The sequence below is a fragment of the Oryx dammah genome, unplaced genomic scaffold (assembly GCF_014754425.2).
Source record: "Oryx dammah isolate SB20612 unplaced genomic scaffold, SCBI_Odam_1.1 HiC_scaffold_19, whole genome shotgun sequence".
Classification (NCBI taxonomy): Eukaryota; Metazoa; Chordata; class Mammalia; order Artiodactyla; family Bovidae; genus Oryx; species Oryx dammah.
This window is the reverse complement of record NW_024070203.1, coordinates 32655649-32674456: the sequence shown is the minus strand read 5'-3', so window position 1 is coordinate 32674456 and position 18808 is coordinate 32655649. Positions and strand designations below refer to the sequence as shown.

Genomic DNA, 18808 nt, shown 5'->3' with positions numbered 1-18808 from the left:
CTGGGGTACATATGTTTTGGTTTTGTCTTTTTTTCAATTTTGGTTTCCCCAGGATATATGCCTAGTAGTGGATCATATGGTAGTTTTACTCCAAGTTTTTTAAAGAAATCTCCATACCATTTTCCATAGTGGCTGTATCAATTTACATTCCCACCAGCAATGCAAGATGGTTTCCTTATCTCCACACCCTTTCCAGCATTTGTTGTTTGTAGACTTTTTGATGATGGCCATCTGACTGGTATTAGGTGGTATCTCATTGTAGTTTTGATCTGCATTTTTCTAATAATGAGTGATGTTGAGTATCTTTTCATGTGTTTGTTAGCCATCTGTATGCCTTCTTTGGAGAAATGTCTGTTTAGGTCTTCTTCCCACTTTTTGATTGGGTTGTTTGTATTTCTGATATTGAGTTGTATGAGCTGCTTGTATATTTTGGAAATTAATTCTTTGCCAGTTGTTTCCTTTGCTGTAATTTTCTCCCATTCTGAGGGTTGTCTTTTCACCTTGCTTGTAGTTTCCTTTGCTGTGCAAAAGCTTTTAAGTTTTATTAGGTCCCATTTGTTTATTTTTGTTTTTATTTCCATTACTCTGGGAGGTGGGTCATAGAAGATCTTACTTTGATTTATGTCATCGAGTGTTCTGCCTATGGTTTCCTCTAAGAGGAAAGTTTCTGGTCTTACATTTAGGTCTTTAATCCATTTTGAGTTTATCTTTGTGTATGGCATTAGGAAGTGTTCTAATTTCATTCTTTTGCATGTAGCTGTCCAGTTTTCCCAGCACCATTTATTGAAGGAGCTATCTTTGCCCCACTGTATATTCTTTGCCTTTGTCAAAAATAAGGTTCCCATAGATGCATGGGTTTATTTCTGGACTCTCTATCTTGTTCCATTTGTCTATATTTCTGTTTTTGTGCCAGTACCATACTGTCTTGATGACTGTAGCTTTGTAGTATAGTCTGAAGTCAGACAGGTTGATTCCTCTTGCTCCATTCCTCTTTCTCAAGACTGCTTTGGCTATTCAAGGTCTTTTGTGTCTCCATATGAATTGTGAAATTTTTTTGTTCTAGTTCTGTGAAAATTTCCATTGGTAAATTGATCAGGATTGCATTGAATACATAGCTTGCATTGGTAGTATAGTCATTTTCACAATATTGATTCTTCTTACCAGGAACATGGAATATCTCTCCATCTGTTTATATCATCTTTGATTTCTTTCATCAGTGTCTTATAATTTTCCCTATATAGTTCTTTTGTCTGCTTAGGTAGGTTTATTCCTAGATATTTTATTCTTTCTGTTGCAATGGTGAGTGGAATTGACAATGCATTTTTTAAAATTAATTAATTAATTAATTTTTAATTTTACTTTACAATTCTGTATTGGTTTTGCCATACATTGACATTAATCCACCACGGGTGAAATGCATTTTTAACAGCAAGTAGCATCACCAGAAGTTTCTAGAATGTCTTGCACAGCAATCATCGGACAGGAGGACAGCTTGGTGAGTGAGTTCTCCTGAGCAGTGGAGTGTGTGTGAAACCCAGCTTTTCTCTGAAAGAATGGCAAGCATGCAAGTTATCAAAGGTCTGTGCAGGGCCTTATTCACTCTATATGATGCCCTCCCATCTTTGGGGGAGCATATTTAGAACAGGTTCCAAATCGAATACAAAACTGCTGATGCAGAGAAGAGTTTGGAGAGACCAAAGAGTCAGCAGAACCTGCTGGAACTCTCAGAAGCAGCACTTATTTTAATGTTTTTTAAACACACAGGCACACGCATGCTTGCAGAAGCAGCCAGCACCTTTAGATGCTGCTGCTTCATTAGCTGACTACTAAGAAAGTGGGGAGACAGACAGGACAAACGACTTTGTGCTTTAAAGCCAGAACTTTAAATTGGTGCCTGCAGGCAGCAGGAGGCATGTAAAGGCAGACCACTTGCTGACACTCGTCGTAGTCTGTGTGCCACCTGAGCTATGCCCCCAGCCCCTCCATTCCTTCCCATGTCGGAGGTCTCCTTCCTGCCCCAGCAGTCAAAGGAAAGAGAGACAGTGTTAATGGATTGTTTCAGCTGCTCACCTCTAAAATCAGAGGCTACCTGGAAGTTAGCTGGGAGCTGTATTTAGTTATCACAGCGTGAGTTTCATAAAGAAGTTGCCTAGCAACAAGCCACTGTCCTTTAGGAAACCAAGTATAATCGGTTATTTTATTTCTTAAAACACAAAATTGAGTCAGGTGCTCCCATGCACTCATGCCCATGAAAAGCCTTCCTTTAATCTTCCTGTTCCTCACAGGACAAAAAGATGGAGCCCAACAGCAGTGCTGGCTTGTGTGAAGTTGTGTCGTGCACCTGAACCTATTCATGTTATGAAAAAGACACTGCTATCAAAAACATAATTATTTTCACCCCCGCTTTCTGAAAGATTATATTTGACATACTCTCCACATTTACTGCCTGAACTGCATGTGAACCAGTATGTACATGTCACCAGAGAGAACACAGTGCTCTTATACACTTAAGGAATGGACATTTTCGAGACATGTAGTGAGGAGAGGAGAGAGTCATGAGAACGAGGCAGAAACTAGAGAGATTACAGTGAAGAAGTGGACTGATTTTGTGTGATAGATGCAAAGAAGATATGCAAGAAAGAAACAAGAAAAGTCGTGAACTCTTTTTGACAATTCAAGAAAAATCACTAAATCTCAAAAAAAGAATAATAACAAGACAGCAGCTTCTGATTACTAAAAACCTACTATGTGCACATGTGGGTCTATTAACACTCATGATGGTTTATTAAAATACACTGTGACCTTGGCTGTCTTTTCCCACTAGTTTTCTGAGTTCTGAATCTATATCTTGCTCACAGTTGTATCCATAGAAGTTAGTATTGGGCCTAAATCAAAGTTAGATAATCATGTGCTAAGTGAATAAAGAGCTTTCCCCCACATTTTCATTTCAAACACATAATCATTGCAACAGCCCAGCTGCGTAGGCAGCATTGTCCCAATTAAGAGTGAGAAAATGCAAATGCAAATGAATTGAAGTAACCTGGCCAAGATCCAACTCAGGATGGAAATGAAAGTTTCTCAGATTCTACTGTCTTTTCTATTACACAGCCCTGAGATGAGGTGGAAAAATAAGATGAAAGAAACAAAGATAACTGAAAAATCTGGGTATGCTGTGACAAAGGGAAAGAGTACTTAGAAACACCATTCTCCCCTGAGATGGGGAACAAGGCAGACACGACCCTCACCACTGTCCTTCAACTTCGTGCTGAAAGTTACGGGTAGCACAACTCAGCAGTGATGGGAATGAAAAGTCTGTGGATTAGAGGGGAAAAAAGAAAATTGTCTTTGTTCTCTGTCTATGTAGAAAATGCCAAAGAATCAACAAAAATCCCGTGGAACTAAAAGTAATTACAGCAAAGCCACAGGAGACATAATTAATACACAAAGTTTGACTGCTTTCCTGTATATCAGCCATGAGAACAGAAACTTGAGATTAAAATCATAGTACCATTTAGAGCAGCCCATTAAAAAGGGAATGTGTGTGCTTAGTTGTTCAGTCGTGTCCGACTCTTTGTGACCTCTTGGACTGTGCAGTAGGACTTACAGCCTGCCAGTTTCCTCCATCCATGAGGAATCTCCAGGCAAGAATACACGAGTGAGTTGCCATGCCCTCCTCCAGGGGATCTTCCCAACCTAGGGATCGAACCCAGGTGTCCTGCATTGCAGGGGATTCTTTACCAGCTGAGCCACCAGGGAAGCCCCAAAATGGAATACTGTGGTAGAAATCTAACAAGTAAAGGTTTTCCTAGAGACTCAAATGGTAAAGGGTCTGCCTGCAATGCAGGAGACCTGGGTTTGATCATTGGGTCAGGAAGGGAATGGCAACCCACTCCAGTATTCTTGCCTAGAGAATCCTATGGACAGAAAAGCCTGGTGGGCTACAGTACATGGGGTCTCAAAGAGTCAGACATAAAGTCACAAAGAGTCAGACATGACTGAACAACTAACCAACAATGACAAAAAGTTTCCTATGTGGAAAACTATAAACTCTGAGGAAAGAAATCAAAAATGAGAAAGGTAAAGAGAAATATTTTATATTTGTGGACCAGAAGACTCAATATTTTCAAGACACCAACTCATCCCACTTGATCTATGGAATCGATAAATCCTAATAAAACTCCAGCAAGCTGCCTGTGGGTGTTGGAAGCTGGCTCTCGGGTTTGTGCGCAGAGGACCCGTAACAGCCACGTGATGCTGAAGCAGAGGACAGAGCCAAAGGATCTGGGATCTCTGTCTCAGACCTGCTGTAGAACTGCAGGAATCAAGACAACACAGTGGCTTTTTTTTTTTTTTTTTTTTTGAAGACTAAACATACAGATCAGTGGGATAGAACAGCAAGCCCCAAAGTTCAGGAGACGGATGATGGTGAGAGTTGTAAAACAACGTGAATGTACTTAGTGTTGCTGAACTTTACAGTTGAATGTGGTTAAAATAGTATTTTTGTATCATGTGAATTTTAGCACAATTAAAAAAAAAACATTTAAAAATAGTTCTTAAGAGCTATAATTCATGTACCTTTACACCAGCCACTTGAAAGTGCATTATTTAGTGGCTTTTAGTATTGTCTCAGTTATGTATCCATCATCACAATCAATTTAAGAACACTTGTCTTTTCAAAATGTTGCTGGAACCCATCATTCCTGATCTTCTCATTCTAATCTCAGCATGCTAATCTACACCATATCTCCATGGTGTCCACCTGTTGTGGACATTTCACGTTAATGAAAATACACAGCATGTGGTCCTGTGTGTTTAGCTTCTCACTGTGATGCTTCCAGGTTTGTCCAGATTGTAGCATGTACCAACACTTTGTTTTCTAAGCTGCCCGCTAACATTCCTCTGTGTAGATACACCACAATCCATGGTCCATTCCTCCACCTCTGGGGTATTTATACGATCGGGCTACTATGACTCATGCTACTGTGAACATCCGTGGGCACATTCCTGTGTAGACATGTGAGCTCATTTCTCCTGAGTGTCCTCAAAGGAGTGATACTGGGAACTGCAAGCTGTTCCACCCCACGGACATTGCACATCCTTTCCAGCAGGGTCTGAGAATCTCCGCTTCTCCGCATATTGAGGACCACTTGCTCTTTTCTGTCTTTTTGATGATAACCATCTTAGTGGATATAAAGTGGACCTTGCTGTGGTCTTGATTTCCATTTCCTGGATGGCTGATGGTGTCAAGCATTTCTTTTTCCTTATTGGCCATTTATAAATCTTCCTTGAAAAAAATCTCTGTTCAAATCCTTTGCTCATTTTCATTGGCCATTTCACTAATGAGTTGTAAGCTTCTGCCAGATTCTTGAAGGTTAATTAGGCATATAGAGAAATCTGGGTTGCTGGTTCTTTCTCTTCAGTACTTGAAAAATACTGTGCCCCTTCCTTCTGGTTTCCATTGTTTCTGGGGGGAAAATCTGCTATCATTTGAATTACTTTACGCCTATTGCTAAAGAACAATATTGTTTTTTTCTTGCTGCTTTTAAGTTTTTTTCTTTGTCTTTAGTTTTCAGGATTTGACTAAGATCTGTCTTGACACAAGTTTCTTGGGTTTATCCTTTTGAGATCAGTCCTACTTCTTTAATGTATAAGTTTACATCTTTGGCAAAATTGGGGGAGTTTTCAGCCATTATTTCTTCAAGCACTTTTGAGCTCAGATGTCCTCTTTTTCTGGGACTCTTAGGACTTAAACGTTGGATTTTTCGTTTTAAGCTCATGGGTCCATTATGTTTTCCAGATCAATTTCTCTCCTAAATTCAGAGAGGGTGATTCTTATTGTTCTGTCTTTAAGCTAACTGATCCTTTCCTCTGTCCTTTCCATTCTGCTGCTGAACCCATCCTCTGAGCTCTTATTTCAGCTGAATTTTCAGCTCTGCATTTTCCATTTGCTTTCTGCTGAGACTTTCTTTTTTTCTCACTTGTGTCAATGCTGTTGTAAGAAGGGTAAAACCATTTCATGACGGCCACCTTCCAGCTCTTGTTATAATTGTAACGTCTCTGACATTTCAAGGTTGGCACTGTTGATTATCTTTTCTTATTTAAGGTGAGGGTTTCCTTGTTCCTGCTGGTCCAGGCAGGAGTTCCAGCTGCTTCAGCACCCGCACCCCACGAGAGCCTGGCTGGGAGGCACAGGGCTGTCCCACCACTGCCCCTGGAGAGACCTCCATGGAGGTCTCTGTCAAGGTGCTGAAGTAAATCTCAACCTTGCACAAGTCTACTTCTCTAGTGGGAAGTGGCGGAAAAAACATATTTTTAAACATCAAATTTCTCTACCTGTAGTACAAAACAACTGATGGCATTAAAGGCTGAAAAAAATATATATATAATGTGTATGTTGTGTGTATGTGAGTGGCTCTTTGATGGGAAAAAAAGAGAAAAAACCTGAGGCTTCACATCCCTTTCACCCCAGATGAGCTGGTAAGAATCCACCCCCAGGAGTTGCCATGTCTCTCTTGATCGAATTTGACAGACAGTGGACCTCACCTCTGAATCCTGCATCCCAGCCCATCCCCCATGGAGTGAACACTGACTCTCACAGTGAAAGCCGGACATCAACTTCTCCTGATGTCGACTTCAGGAAATGATGGTTTCACACGTGGGATTACTAACTGCACACTTTCTCCCACAAGGAAAACTAAAGGAAGTCACCTAGTTTTGTTGATTCTAAGTCCTAATGATGCTCATTAGAACTCTGCTGCTGCTGCTAAGTCGCTTCAGTCGTGTCAGACTCTGTGCGACCCCATAGATGGCTACTGAGGTGCTAATTACATTGACGCCACATATCTGATAATTCTGCCATATTTAGAATTTAATCTCCAAGATTTTCTTGTCTGTTTCTGGCAACCCCTTTGAAACAGGCATCTCTGAGATGAATTATGCAGCCATCTCATATTGATTTTAGTCTCACTGGCCTTCTAAAAATATATTGCCAACATTTAAAACCGACCTTGGCTAAATTTGATTTTCTTTCAGGGCAATGTTGAAGGAGATAGTATCACAGGGATGAACATGGCTTCCTCTGGTTGAGGGGGCTGGTCACTCAAGAGGTACAGGGACAGAATAGTCCACTTCTGAGCACAAGGAAGGTGACTTTTTTCTGTTAACTGAAGCATTCACGTTTCCACCTGACAACTGCTATGTACCATTCTGATGTATGTAATATATGTGTATATATGTACCATTTTGATGTATGTAAATATGTGTATGTGTGTATATATGTAATGTATATGATAGATGCAATATATTTTTCTGCCAAAAAATAAAGGAAAAGAAAGGAAGAAAAAAGGCAATGGGCCATTACTCTTTTATTAACTAAAAGAAAGAAAGGGTGACCCTATGGGAACAGTGTAATCAGCCTTGACAGCCAGACCCATGATTCAGGATGATATAAATGGTTTGTGACAAAGAACAGTTAACAGTCTGCAAAGCATCCATTGTTTTTCGTCAGCAGGAGATTATCGATTTAGGACCTAGCGTGACTCCCCGCAGGATGTTGGTGAGAAGTGAGGTGGAAGCTCAAATTCAGCATTATTCACCCCAACAAAACAGTCTGAAATAAGCCTGTGAATCAGCTACACAGTAAGTCTGCCTGCTGAGTCACTACAGACATCAGGGGACCCAGGAGCGGCCTGTGTGACACATGCTGCGACTTTCCCCTGAGATCACACGTGACGACACTGTTAAGATTATGTCTTTGATGTTATTACACAAGAAGGATAAACTCTAAAACATCTAGTTTTATGATAAAAGTGTTCTGTCACATTCAATTCAGTTTCATCTATTGGAAAGGGTCCGACAGGCCCGCGTGGAATCCCATGTGCTAAGCCCAGGTCACCAGGTACTTGACATAGACCACCCTGCAGTTCCAGCTCCCGCAGGATGGTCACTGGTTTAGCCACTCAGCCTGGAACTCCCCTGTCAACACTAGAATGACCCGCCTCCCCCACAGACCTGCTCTCCCCTCAGGAGGATGACCTTCACAGAAACAAGCCTTTCTTTGGGAACAGTTTACTTTTTCTGACCGTTTCTTCCCCTGAAAACCTCTTGTTTTCTTTAGCTGACAGAACTCCTCCTAATTGCCAGATGAGTACTGCCCAACCCCATGGATTGTAGCCCATCAGGCTTCTCTGTCCATGGAATTCTCCAGGCAAGAATACTGGAGTGGGTTGTCATTTTCTACTCCAGGGGATCTTCCCAACCTAGGGATTGAACCTGCATCTTCTGCACTGCAGATGGATTCTTTACCACTGTGCCACCAGGAAAGGCCTCATGAATCACTGAATAAAGCTCATGAGATCTTTAAATGTACTCAGGTGAAATTTTGTCATTGAACACCCCCCAGCCTGTCTCCAGAGCTGTACTTCAGTGAGGAGGCTGACCGGAGGGCTGTGAGATAATTAATGTTGGTCAAAGGCAGGACCAGCAGCAGGTTCCTGTGTCCACTGCTGAGGGCACAGACAGAGCCTGCACAGCACCCAGCGTGACTCTGTGAGGTCCACAGAGTCTTCCACCCACAAGCCCCAGGGAGAATCTTGACATGTGTTCAGGGACCACTACCCAAACCCTCCTGCTTCCCAGAGACGCCCCCCTCTGAAGGTTCAGTGAGATGTAAGGTGAGTTCAGAGTGGAAACTGTCACGTGATGCTTCCACTTAGTCCTTGGGGAGGAGAGCTACAACCTGCTCCCTCATGATCACAAACACAAGTGTCCCTCCAGCCATACAGTGGCAACTCGGAGTCAACAAGACCCTGGGCTGGAGACGGGCCCCCATGTATGTCTTTGGACCAGGTATGAATCCATATGCAAGGATGCTGCTTACTACACTGTAGACAAAAATTACTGGCTCTGAAAATAAGGGAAAAATATTAAGTATTTTCTGTGAATAGATGTTTTTATTCAGGACAAGACAGAAAAAAAAAAGAGAAAACTTCAAGAGAGGGAAGAGATACTTACACCGGAATAGAAAGGCTCTCCAGAGACACATGTCACGTCCTGCTCCTGGATCATCAGGATATCCCTAGCCAGGTGCAGCCGCACTTTGAAGGGCTCCTGGTTACCATCCTGCAGCAAACAGATCCCCGTCTTTGTCTTCAGACCAAAAAAGAGCAAAACAGAGAAAGAATTATACTCAGTTCATAGAATATTTTTATGGCCTTTTTAGCAAAACATCAAGAAAGCTAGAAAAAATGTAGTCAGATGAGCCTGAAACAAAACAGGTACAGAGAAAAGTATAACCATTTCACACCAAGCTATTGTTCAGTTGCTAAGTTGTGTCCAACTCTTTACGACCCCATGGACTGCAGCACACCAGGCTACCCTGTTCTTCACCATCTCCCAGAGTTTGCTCAAATTCATGTTCATTGAGTCGGTAATGCCATTCAACCATATCATCCTCTGTCACCTCATTCTCCTCCTGCCCTCAATCTTGACCAGCATCAGGGTCTTTTCCAATGAGTTGGGTCTTTGCATCAGGTGGCCGAAGTATTGGAGCTTCAGCATCAGTCCTTCCAATGAATATTCAGGGTTTATTTCCTTTAGGATTGACTGGTTTGATCTCCTTGCTGCTCAGGGACTCTCAAGAATCTTCTTCAGCACCACAGTTGGAAAGCATCAATTCTTCAGTGCTCAGCCTTCTTTATGGTCCAACTTTGACATCCATACATGACTACTGGATAAACCATAGCTTTTACTATACAGACCTTTTTCAGCAAAGTGATGTCTCTGCTTTTAATAACTGTCCAGGTTTGTCTAGAATTTTCATACCAGGTAGGCCTCATAGAGATCATATCAGAAAATACCCACGAAGATTTGGAAAGGTAGGATTATAGTTTACATGCTATATTTGAAAAATAGTGAACATTTATTTAATATTTACAACCTACATAACTTTTTTGGTAATGGTTTTATTGAAATCCAGGTCACAGTATATATTACAAAATTAAATCCCTTAAAGCGTTCAATTCGATGTTTTTAGTGGAGCAATACACAGCTATCGTTATAACCAAGTTCTGACCATTTTCATTACACTGGAAAAACATCATATCCCCATGCCACCCCACCTGCATTGTATGCTCAGTCATTTCAGTCATGTCCGACTCTGTGACACCGTGGACTGTAAACCACCAGGCTTCTCTGTCCACGGGATTCTCCAGGCAAGAACACTGGAGTGGATGTCCTTCCCCAAGGGATCTTCCCAACCCAGGGATCAAACCTGCGTCTCTTATGTCTCCTGCACTGGCAAGTGAATTCTTTACCACTAGCACTGCCTTGAGCCATTCTTAATTTGGATAAAGAGATAAATACATAGAAATCTATTTTTATCCTTAGTAGTTAAGTAGCATGAAATCCCAGGTAAATAATACAGGACTTTCTCTTGGAATATAAATGACACATGGATTATTAGGGGTTTGTTTCTTTAAGAGAATGTTCACAACATTGATGAGAATATACTGAGACACTGTGGCTTCTAGAGAGAATTTTCTGTAAACTGTTTTATTCCATGTAGGATACACACCATTATGCCCTTTATTTTATGTGGTTAGATTGGTCTGTAATTATTCTGTAAGTATTAGAATGTCTTTTAAGGAAAAACAAGCTTTTCCAGGAATCGTGATGGTCCTAGTCCCTCCTCTGAGATTGTGCACGGCTAGGCCCCCATAAATCGTATCCATTAATTTCCCTTACCCAGAGCTCAGCTTGAGTGCATACGTCTAGAAGACAAAAGCATTGATATTTCAGCAAAAGCAAAATTTATTTTCTTTAATACAGAACACAAGTTTTGTACATTTTTCACAAGGCAAATTCTCTCACGCTTACAATATGATTTGGCCAGGGGCCGATATCAGACTGCCTGAAATGCTCTGGAGGAGGAGATGACATCAAAGCCCAGGGAATTTAATTGGGTGTGTTTGATGGTTTTTCAGTGGACAGAACATTCCACACCATTCCCCTAGCAGAATCACGGACTAGCTGGCACTCACAGATAAAGCTCTGCCTCAATTTCAGGAGGAGAGAGGGGCTTTTCCCTGAGACCCCGTAAACACATTATTGTCTCACATCAAAGAGAGATTGAAGATCATCCAGGGAAAGCTTAAGGAACTAAAGCACAGCTCGGAGGTTTCTCTCATCACATTTCTGATGTGGTCACACCTCCATCCACTCAAGCATGTCCCCGAATTACTGGAGAGTTGTCTGGAAAACAGAATGCGGACCTAGAGCTATGCTGGGCCCCTCAGAGGACAAGAGTGATGGGAGATAAAAAATGAGGTAGCTTCTATTAGAATGTAATACATGTACCATAAATATATATACCAATAAATTTCTATTTGGAGAAAATGACAAACTGAGAGATAATGAAGCTAACAATAAATTAACATTAAAATATATATTTCCATATAAATGCTATATATATTCTATTATGAAAATACAGCTCATGGACATGAAATTACATTAAAAATTCCACAGATGCATTTGTTTTTCAAATACAATGTAACTAACAGAGAGTTGGACACGACTGAGCGACTTCACTTTCACTTTTCACTTTCATGCACACCCATGGTGGATTCATGTCAATGTATGGCAAAACCAATACAGAATTGTAAAGTAAAATAAAAAAAATAATAAAATAAAAATAAAATACACAAAAATAAAAATAAAAAATAAAAGTCTAAAAAAACAAAAAAAAAAAAAAAAGAGAGAGAAGGAAATGGCAACCCACTCTAGTGTTCTTGCCTGGAGAATCCCCGGGACGGGGGAGCCTGGTGGGCTGCCATCTATGGGGTCACACAGAGTCGGACACGACTGAAGTGCAGCAGCAGCAACAGAGAGTCAGACATGAATTAGATGATAATCTCTGGTCTCAGAATATTCCTACTCATCCAAATATACAAATAAGGTGCAATATGATATTTCAGCACTTGATACAGGAGAAATGTAGAGGAATGAATTAGCGATTCATGAGCAAAGGCATGTGAGAGAAGGCTTTGTGGACAGAAAGAGGTGGCTTGTCTTGAAAAAAATAAATTGAGACAATAAGTAAAGAAGGCAAAAGTTATTTTATCCAAAAGGGGGAAATTTGAGTAAAAATATAGAAGCATAAGAATGCAGAGTCCATGTGATGGAGAACACAGCCCTGATGTGGAGCCCATAGAGTTTGACAGGAGCTGAACCAGAAGAAGTTTCAGGAGGTGGAGGGCGGGGTGGGGGGGGAGGCCAAGGTCCCTGTACCGTGTGGTGGCAGGTAGGCACTGCACAGTGAAATGGTACGCTTAGAGTAAGGTCTTATAAGCCTATTTCTTAGACCAGAGGAGAAGGCAGATGGGGACTGGGAAAGTGAGAACACAGTTACTCTTGGCAGAAACATAAGACCTCGGGCAGGAGACGCTGGGGACTGAATGGATGGGTCAGGCCCCAGAGCTCCTTCAGTAGCTGCAAGAAGATGGGTACTATCCATTTCAGACAATCTCCTGGCTCAGAGCAGCCTGCTGGATTGGCATCATCACTGTGGAAGGCAGGCACACAGTTCATTCACTATATAGAGCTGACTGCATGCCCAGATGTATTCGTTTATTCACTTGACTTTGGTCCCCCAGCACAGTGGTTCTGGCAGACGGGACAAAAGCAGAGGCGTGGAGACAGGCAGGAGGTGGGGTTTGAACCTGGGCCTCCGACTCCCTGCCTGGTGTCCTCCGGCGGAGATCTCTGTAAAGATGCCTCCCCATCCTTCTGTACACAATGGCAGGGCTATCAATGTCTTTCACCAAAGCTCTGGATATAATTCAGTCTTGAATAGTGGTGCTTTCTGGATCAGAGTGATGGCAAGTGGCGGCATCCCCATCCCCACTCAGCCTGAGGGATGCCCTTCCTGCCACAGCTGGGCTATGGAGGGAGCTAGGGACACCAGCTGATATGGGATGGGAGGGCTGGGTCCACAGGCCCTCATCTCCGATGCAGTCTTGGGGGTTGAGAATGGGAAACAGCCCCTGAGAGTGCTTCCTGCGCAGCATGAACTAAAACAACCCTGGCTGCAAAGTCTTTATAGATTTGCGGACCCAGGTTGTTCAAGAATAAAAACCCACCCAGATAACGACCAGTCCCACATTTTAGCATAAACTTAGGACCTGCACCCATCTTCTTTTTCTTTATTAACATAACAGTTGCTTGTCTTCAACCTTTTTAAGCTGTGGTTGCATCACACATGCATGAAGACATGCACATGCTGCATATAACCTACAAGAACAGTATGTGATTATAAAATCTGAAAAATGACACGTCTTCAAAGGCTGTTTTCCTAAACCTGATGGACGATCCTACCTTGCACTGGATTTTGCAAACCCCACACTGAAGTCTGTTTCCTTAGAGGAATACTAAAGAGCAATGCCTCTTCGTTACTCAAAAGGCAATGCTTTTAAGCATCTAGTCATTGATTTCTTTTCTGTGAATCAATGAAGTGTGTTCATGAATTCACATTGATTTACTCTTTGTCCTAAAAACATATCTCACATGTAAACTTATTAAGAATGTGTGCTTAGCATAAATCAAGTACTTTTGGAAATTCAAAAAGTAGACTGTCACCGACTTACTACGTGAAAGAGAAAACCTGTTTAGTTTAGGTTCTAGGCCCTGAAAGAACACAAATTGTGTTTTCATTGAACTTTAATATCTATGTGCTTTTCACCCTGAAAGGTAGTATTTGCAAGATGACAGAAGAAACTGCACAAAGCCAGGTGGAGACCACCACATGCGGCCAGTAGTCTTTCAGGAGTCCTCCTATTTCTCTGTGTTGGTTGCTGAGTGTAAGTTACCTGTTCCTTAAGCCTGCAGTTGTGAGTGATATGTGACCCCTTGTGTGGCTCCGTCTGTGGTAGCAGAACTGATGGTACTAAGCGTCGTCCACACAAGACGCTTCTAGCCTCATTTCTTGCCCTCCCTTCCCTGCTGCAGTGTGTTTGACCAGCCTCCTCCTCTGCTAACTTCCAGCTACTTTTCAAGCTCTTATACAAGAAGTGCAGCTCCTTGAAGCCTTCAGAGGCCCTTCCATCCAAAGGCCTTTGTTGACTATGAGGGCTACTCCATTTCTTCTAAGGGATTCTTGCCCACAGTAGGAGATATAACGGTCATCTCAGTTAAATTCACCCATTTCTGTCCATTGTAGTTCACTGATTCCTAGAATATCGATGTTCACTCTTGCCATCTCCTCTTTGACCACTTCCAATTTACTTTGACTCATGGACCTAACATTCCAGATTCCTATGCAATATTGTTCTTTACAGCATTGGACTTTACTTCCATGACCAGTCACATCCACAACTGGGTATTGTTTTCGCTTTGGCTCCATCTCTTCATTCTTTTTGGAGTTATTTCTCCACTTATCTCTAGTAGCATATTTGGCACCTACCAAGCAGGGGAGTTCATCTTTCAATGTCATATCTTTTTGCTTTTTCATACTGTTCATGGAGTTCTCAAGGCAAAAATATTGAGGTTGTTTGCCATTCCCTTCTCCAGTGGACCACGTTTTGTCAGAAATCTGCACTATGACCCCTTCATCTTGGGTGGCCCTACACGGCATGGCTCATAGTTTCATTGAGATAGACAAGGCTGTGATCCAATCCAAAAGCAAGTCATTACTTCTTGGAACTCAGGGCCTTCGTCAGGTAAGAACACTCACCTAAGAGTCAGTCAGTATTTAGGCGTCACATGCCTAAATGATATCATAACATTTAGCTCCATCACATCATTTGACTTCACTATATATACTATTATCTCTAGAAAATCTTAGCAAGTTATTACTCTTTTCATTTTTAAGGATTATTAATTATAGGACCTAGTACTATCTTTTACTCGTAGTAGAGTTTCTTTCAATATTTATTGATTGAATCAGTCACAGATTATATTTTATTATATGAGAGACTAATCAAATTATAAGCGGTCAGGAATTATTAAATTAGTAAGTGTATGTTGGAAAGGAGCATGTCTTTTCACATCAACACCTATGGTATCTTAAGCAGGACAGATGTGAACGTGAACTGTGAGGAGAGCTTGAACTGAAAGTGGAATGCAGACCTACTGCTGCACATCTTGACGACAGTTTTAAGGCAGAGAAGCAGTGATCACGCCTGGCTGTGCACACACTGCTTCTTCTGCATTGTGGGTTTTGCATTTGTCCTCATTGTATTCTCTCTTAATTTTTGCTTCTTTTCAGATTACTGAATGCCAATTCCTTAAAAATAATTCCAACGTTTTCTTCTTAAGAGAAGAATTTTTTCAACAATAAACAACCCTCCTTTTCAAAAACATTCTATATTAGATGTCTACGTGAAACTTATCTAGCCATATTTCTATTTCTTCACAAAGAAGAGATATCATGGCATTTGTAGGGTAATATTCTAAGTAGATCTCTCTGTAGACATGAATATCAAAATTTCATTGTTAGTAGTTTATTCACAGTCAAGAGAAAATAAGTTTACTTTAATATACCTTTGATATAATTTTCAGCGATGTAGGACTTTATAAAGAGGCCGAAACTTAGACTTTCCAAGTGGCACATTATGGTTTCACTTTTGCCAAGTTCCTTAAATGGAACTCAGCGCTGCATGTTGCTGTTCAGTCACGTCTGACTCTTTGCCACCCTATGAACAGCAGCATGCCAGGCTTCCTGTTCTTCACTATGTCCTGGAGTTTGCTCAAGTTCATGTCCATTGAGTCAGTGATGCTATCTAACAATCTCACTCTCTGCTGCCCTCTTCTCTTTTTGCCTTCAATCTTTCCCAGCATCAGGGTCTTTTGCTGCATTTTTCAGCATTTCATAAAATCTCTCAATCTGCTTCTCTGCAGAGTGAGAGATAGGCTAGAGTGTCTTTATGTGCCAGTCCATGGAAATGTTCTAAGACCGAATTTCTGGCAAGCTCTAATTTTGGCCCATCTTTGAGGTGATTTGCTCATCCTCAAAACATCATATTGTCCTGCAACCCTTCCAGTCCAGCCAGCAGGTGGGAGACACATGGGAACTGCTTTGACAGCTCTAAGAAGCTGCTCCACTCCGGGGGCATCAGAATGGCGGCACCCTCAAGGGATCAGTGCCAAAGGGCAAGAATGTCGACTATAGAAGCAAGGGTGAGAGAAACCTCAAAGGTATCACTGGTGTAACATACAGCCAAAACCTAAGGGAATTTGATATCTGCTTCAAATCAGTGAATCAAAACCTTTTGTGTAAGAAACCATCTAGCAATCAATATTCTGTCATCTCAAGTCCAGGTGAACTGTGAGCTAGAAACACTGCCCACTGTCCAGTCTCTACCACGGAGTCTCCACGGTGTTTCGTGGCTGTCTCATTCATACAACACATGTTCAGACTGCTGAGGGCTTCACTGCCCAGAACTAAAATAACACTTCAATGGAAATGTTCTTTACTACGCTCATTCAAAATTAAGAATACCTTGTTGTTCAGTTAGTTGCTAAGTCAGATCCTACTCTTTGTGACCCCATGGACTATAGTCCGCCAGGCTCCTCTGTCCATGGGCATTCTCCAGGCAAGAATACTGGAGTGGGTTGCCATGCCCTCTTCTAGGGGATCTTCCCAACTCAGAGATCGAACCTGAGTCTCCTGTGTGGCAGGTGGATTTTTTTTTTTTTTTTTTTACCACTGAGCCACCTGGAAAACCAATGGTGTATGATACCATGTACTATATTTACAACTGGAAATGACACAGGATTAAAATTTATTCATCTAAGTTTAAGCTTCTAGAACAATAATTTACCTTTTTTTTAATGTATGAAAAAAAGCACAGGAAAAAAAAAAGCATGGGACACATGTGCACCATGTTGATGTATGGCAAAAAAAATACCACAATATTGTAAAATAATTATCTTCCAATTAAAATAAATAATTAATTTAACAATAAAAATTAATTTACCTTTTTAAAAAAGTATGAACTGAAAGGTGTTCTCTTTGCTTATTTATACCTAAGCAAATATGACATATTTTAACATATGAATATTGGCCTTTTGCCCGAAGACTGCAAAGACAATGCCTTGAATGTCACATGAAAAGATAATCTTTCGTCCTAAAATAGAGTCATTGCCTTCTCTGAGGGCCCGAGTTCACGCACTGTTGACTGCACACTTGAGTGGCCTTTAACACCCTTGACAGAGCAATGCATCACTTTAGCTCACACAGAACATGATGGCAGCTCCACAGAGTAGGAATCACCAATATTAATAGTTAAACAACACTGAAACAGTGAAAGAATAGTGGAATCATAAAATCAGAGGATTTTAGTGCTAAAAGGGACCTTGCTGCTGCTACTGCTGCTAAGGCGCTTCAGTCATGTCCGACTCTGTGCGACTCCATAGACGGCAGCCCACCAGGCTCCCCCGTCCCTGGGATTCTCCAGGCAAGAACACAGGAGTGGGTTGCCATTCCCTTCTCCAATGCATGAAAGTGAAAAGTGAAAGTGAAGTCGCTCAGTCGTGTCCGACTCTTAGCGACCCCATAGATGGCAGCCTACCAGGCTCCTCTGCCCGTGGAATTTTCCAGGCAATAGTACTGGATTGGGGTGCCAAAAAGGGACCTTAGACATCTTCTAATTTATAACCATTTATGTGAAAAGAATTAGTTTCAAGGCTTCCACTACCTGAAGCTCACAGTTTAGGGAGGAGGACAACTCGACCCAAGGAAACATGCTCCCTTCTTGCAGGAAGAAGCCCAAAGCTTCACAGACCCTCCGTGCCTTCGAGTCTCACTGAGACAGGTTGTGCTCTGGACCCGATGAGGGCCCTCACCCACCCCTCTGCTGCATGCCAGGCTCCACGGACGTGAACGAGGGCCAGTGCCCATCCCCAGCCCTCTAATCAAAAAGCAGAAAGGTGTGGGACCTACCTCCTCACAGGCGGTCCGGAAATCCATGTGCTACGGCACCCACAGGATGTCGTCTGAAAAGACAGAGAGAGGCCATCAAGCACAGCACCGAGTGTCAGAGGAGACTGCAAACCAGTACGAGAAAGGAGGCATTGGGTCCTGTGGGGAACCTGTGTCCACAGCCCCTGTGAGGACGGAAGGATGAGACAGGAAGAGGTGATGGACCATCTCCCTTGGCTCCTGTGAAGTGTGAACCCCTTGCCACGGTGGGGCGAGGATATACACGTCCAGGTCCCTCTCCCTCCGCTCAGCACCTGATGGGATCCAGGGCAGCTGGAGCCCCTCTCTCTAGGGGGCTCATCCCCACCATCCACTCTGAACCATACTTTGCAACTGGGGAAGTGAAGTGAAGTGAAAGTCTCTCAGTCATGTCTGACTCTTTGTGACCCCATGGACTATACAGGCCATGGAATTCTCCAGGCCAGAATACTAGAGTGGGTAGCCTTTCTCTTCTCCAGGGGATCTTCCCAACCCAGGGATCAAACCCAGGTCTCTCACACTGCAGGCAGATTCTTTACCAGCTGAGCCACAGGGAAGTCCAAAACTACTGGAGTGGGTAACCTATCCATTCTCCAGTGGATCTTCCTGACTCAGGAATTTAACCAGGGTCTTCTGGGGAGGAAACTTCAACAGGAATAATTACAAGTTGTCTATCATATGGTTATCCCTTGATAAAAAAGGTTGACAAGTCTTTCTCTTTTCAATTACAAAGCTACATGCATGAATAATTGTCTCTGGAACTTAACATTTGATTCACAAACAGTGTGAAGTAAGAAAGCAAGCTATTTATCAGAGAAATAGTAAGATAAATTGATATATGAAATATCCAATACA

General features: G+C 42.1%; 1 protein-coding gene across 1 annotated transcript in view; it reads right to left on the bottom strand.

Annotated features, from left to right (window-relative positions):
- SNTG1 (syntrophin gamma 1) overlaps positions 1–17962 on the bottom strand; it is a 140812-nt gene extending 122850 nt beyond the window's left edge. Inside the window, exons 1-2 of the mRNA XM_040261680.1 lie at positions 17936–17962; positions 9013–9147 (exon numbers count right to left, since the gene is read on the bottom strand). Of these exons, the coding sequence (XP_040117614.1) occupies positions 9013–9147; positions 17936–17962 (162 nt within the window). The remainder of the gene's footprint in view (positions 1–9012; positions 9148–17935) is intronic.
- Positions 17963–18808: the final 846 nt, after the last annotated feature.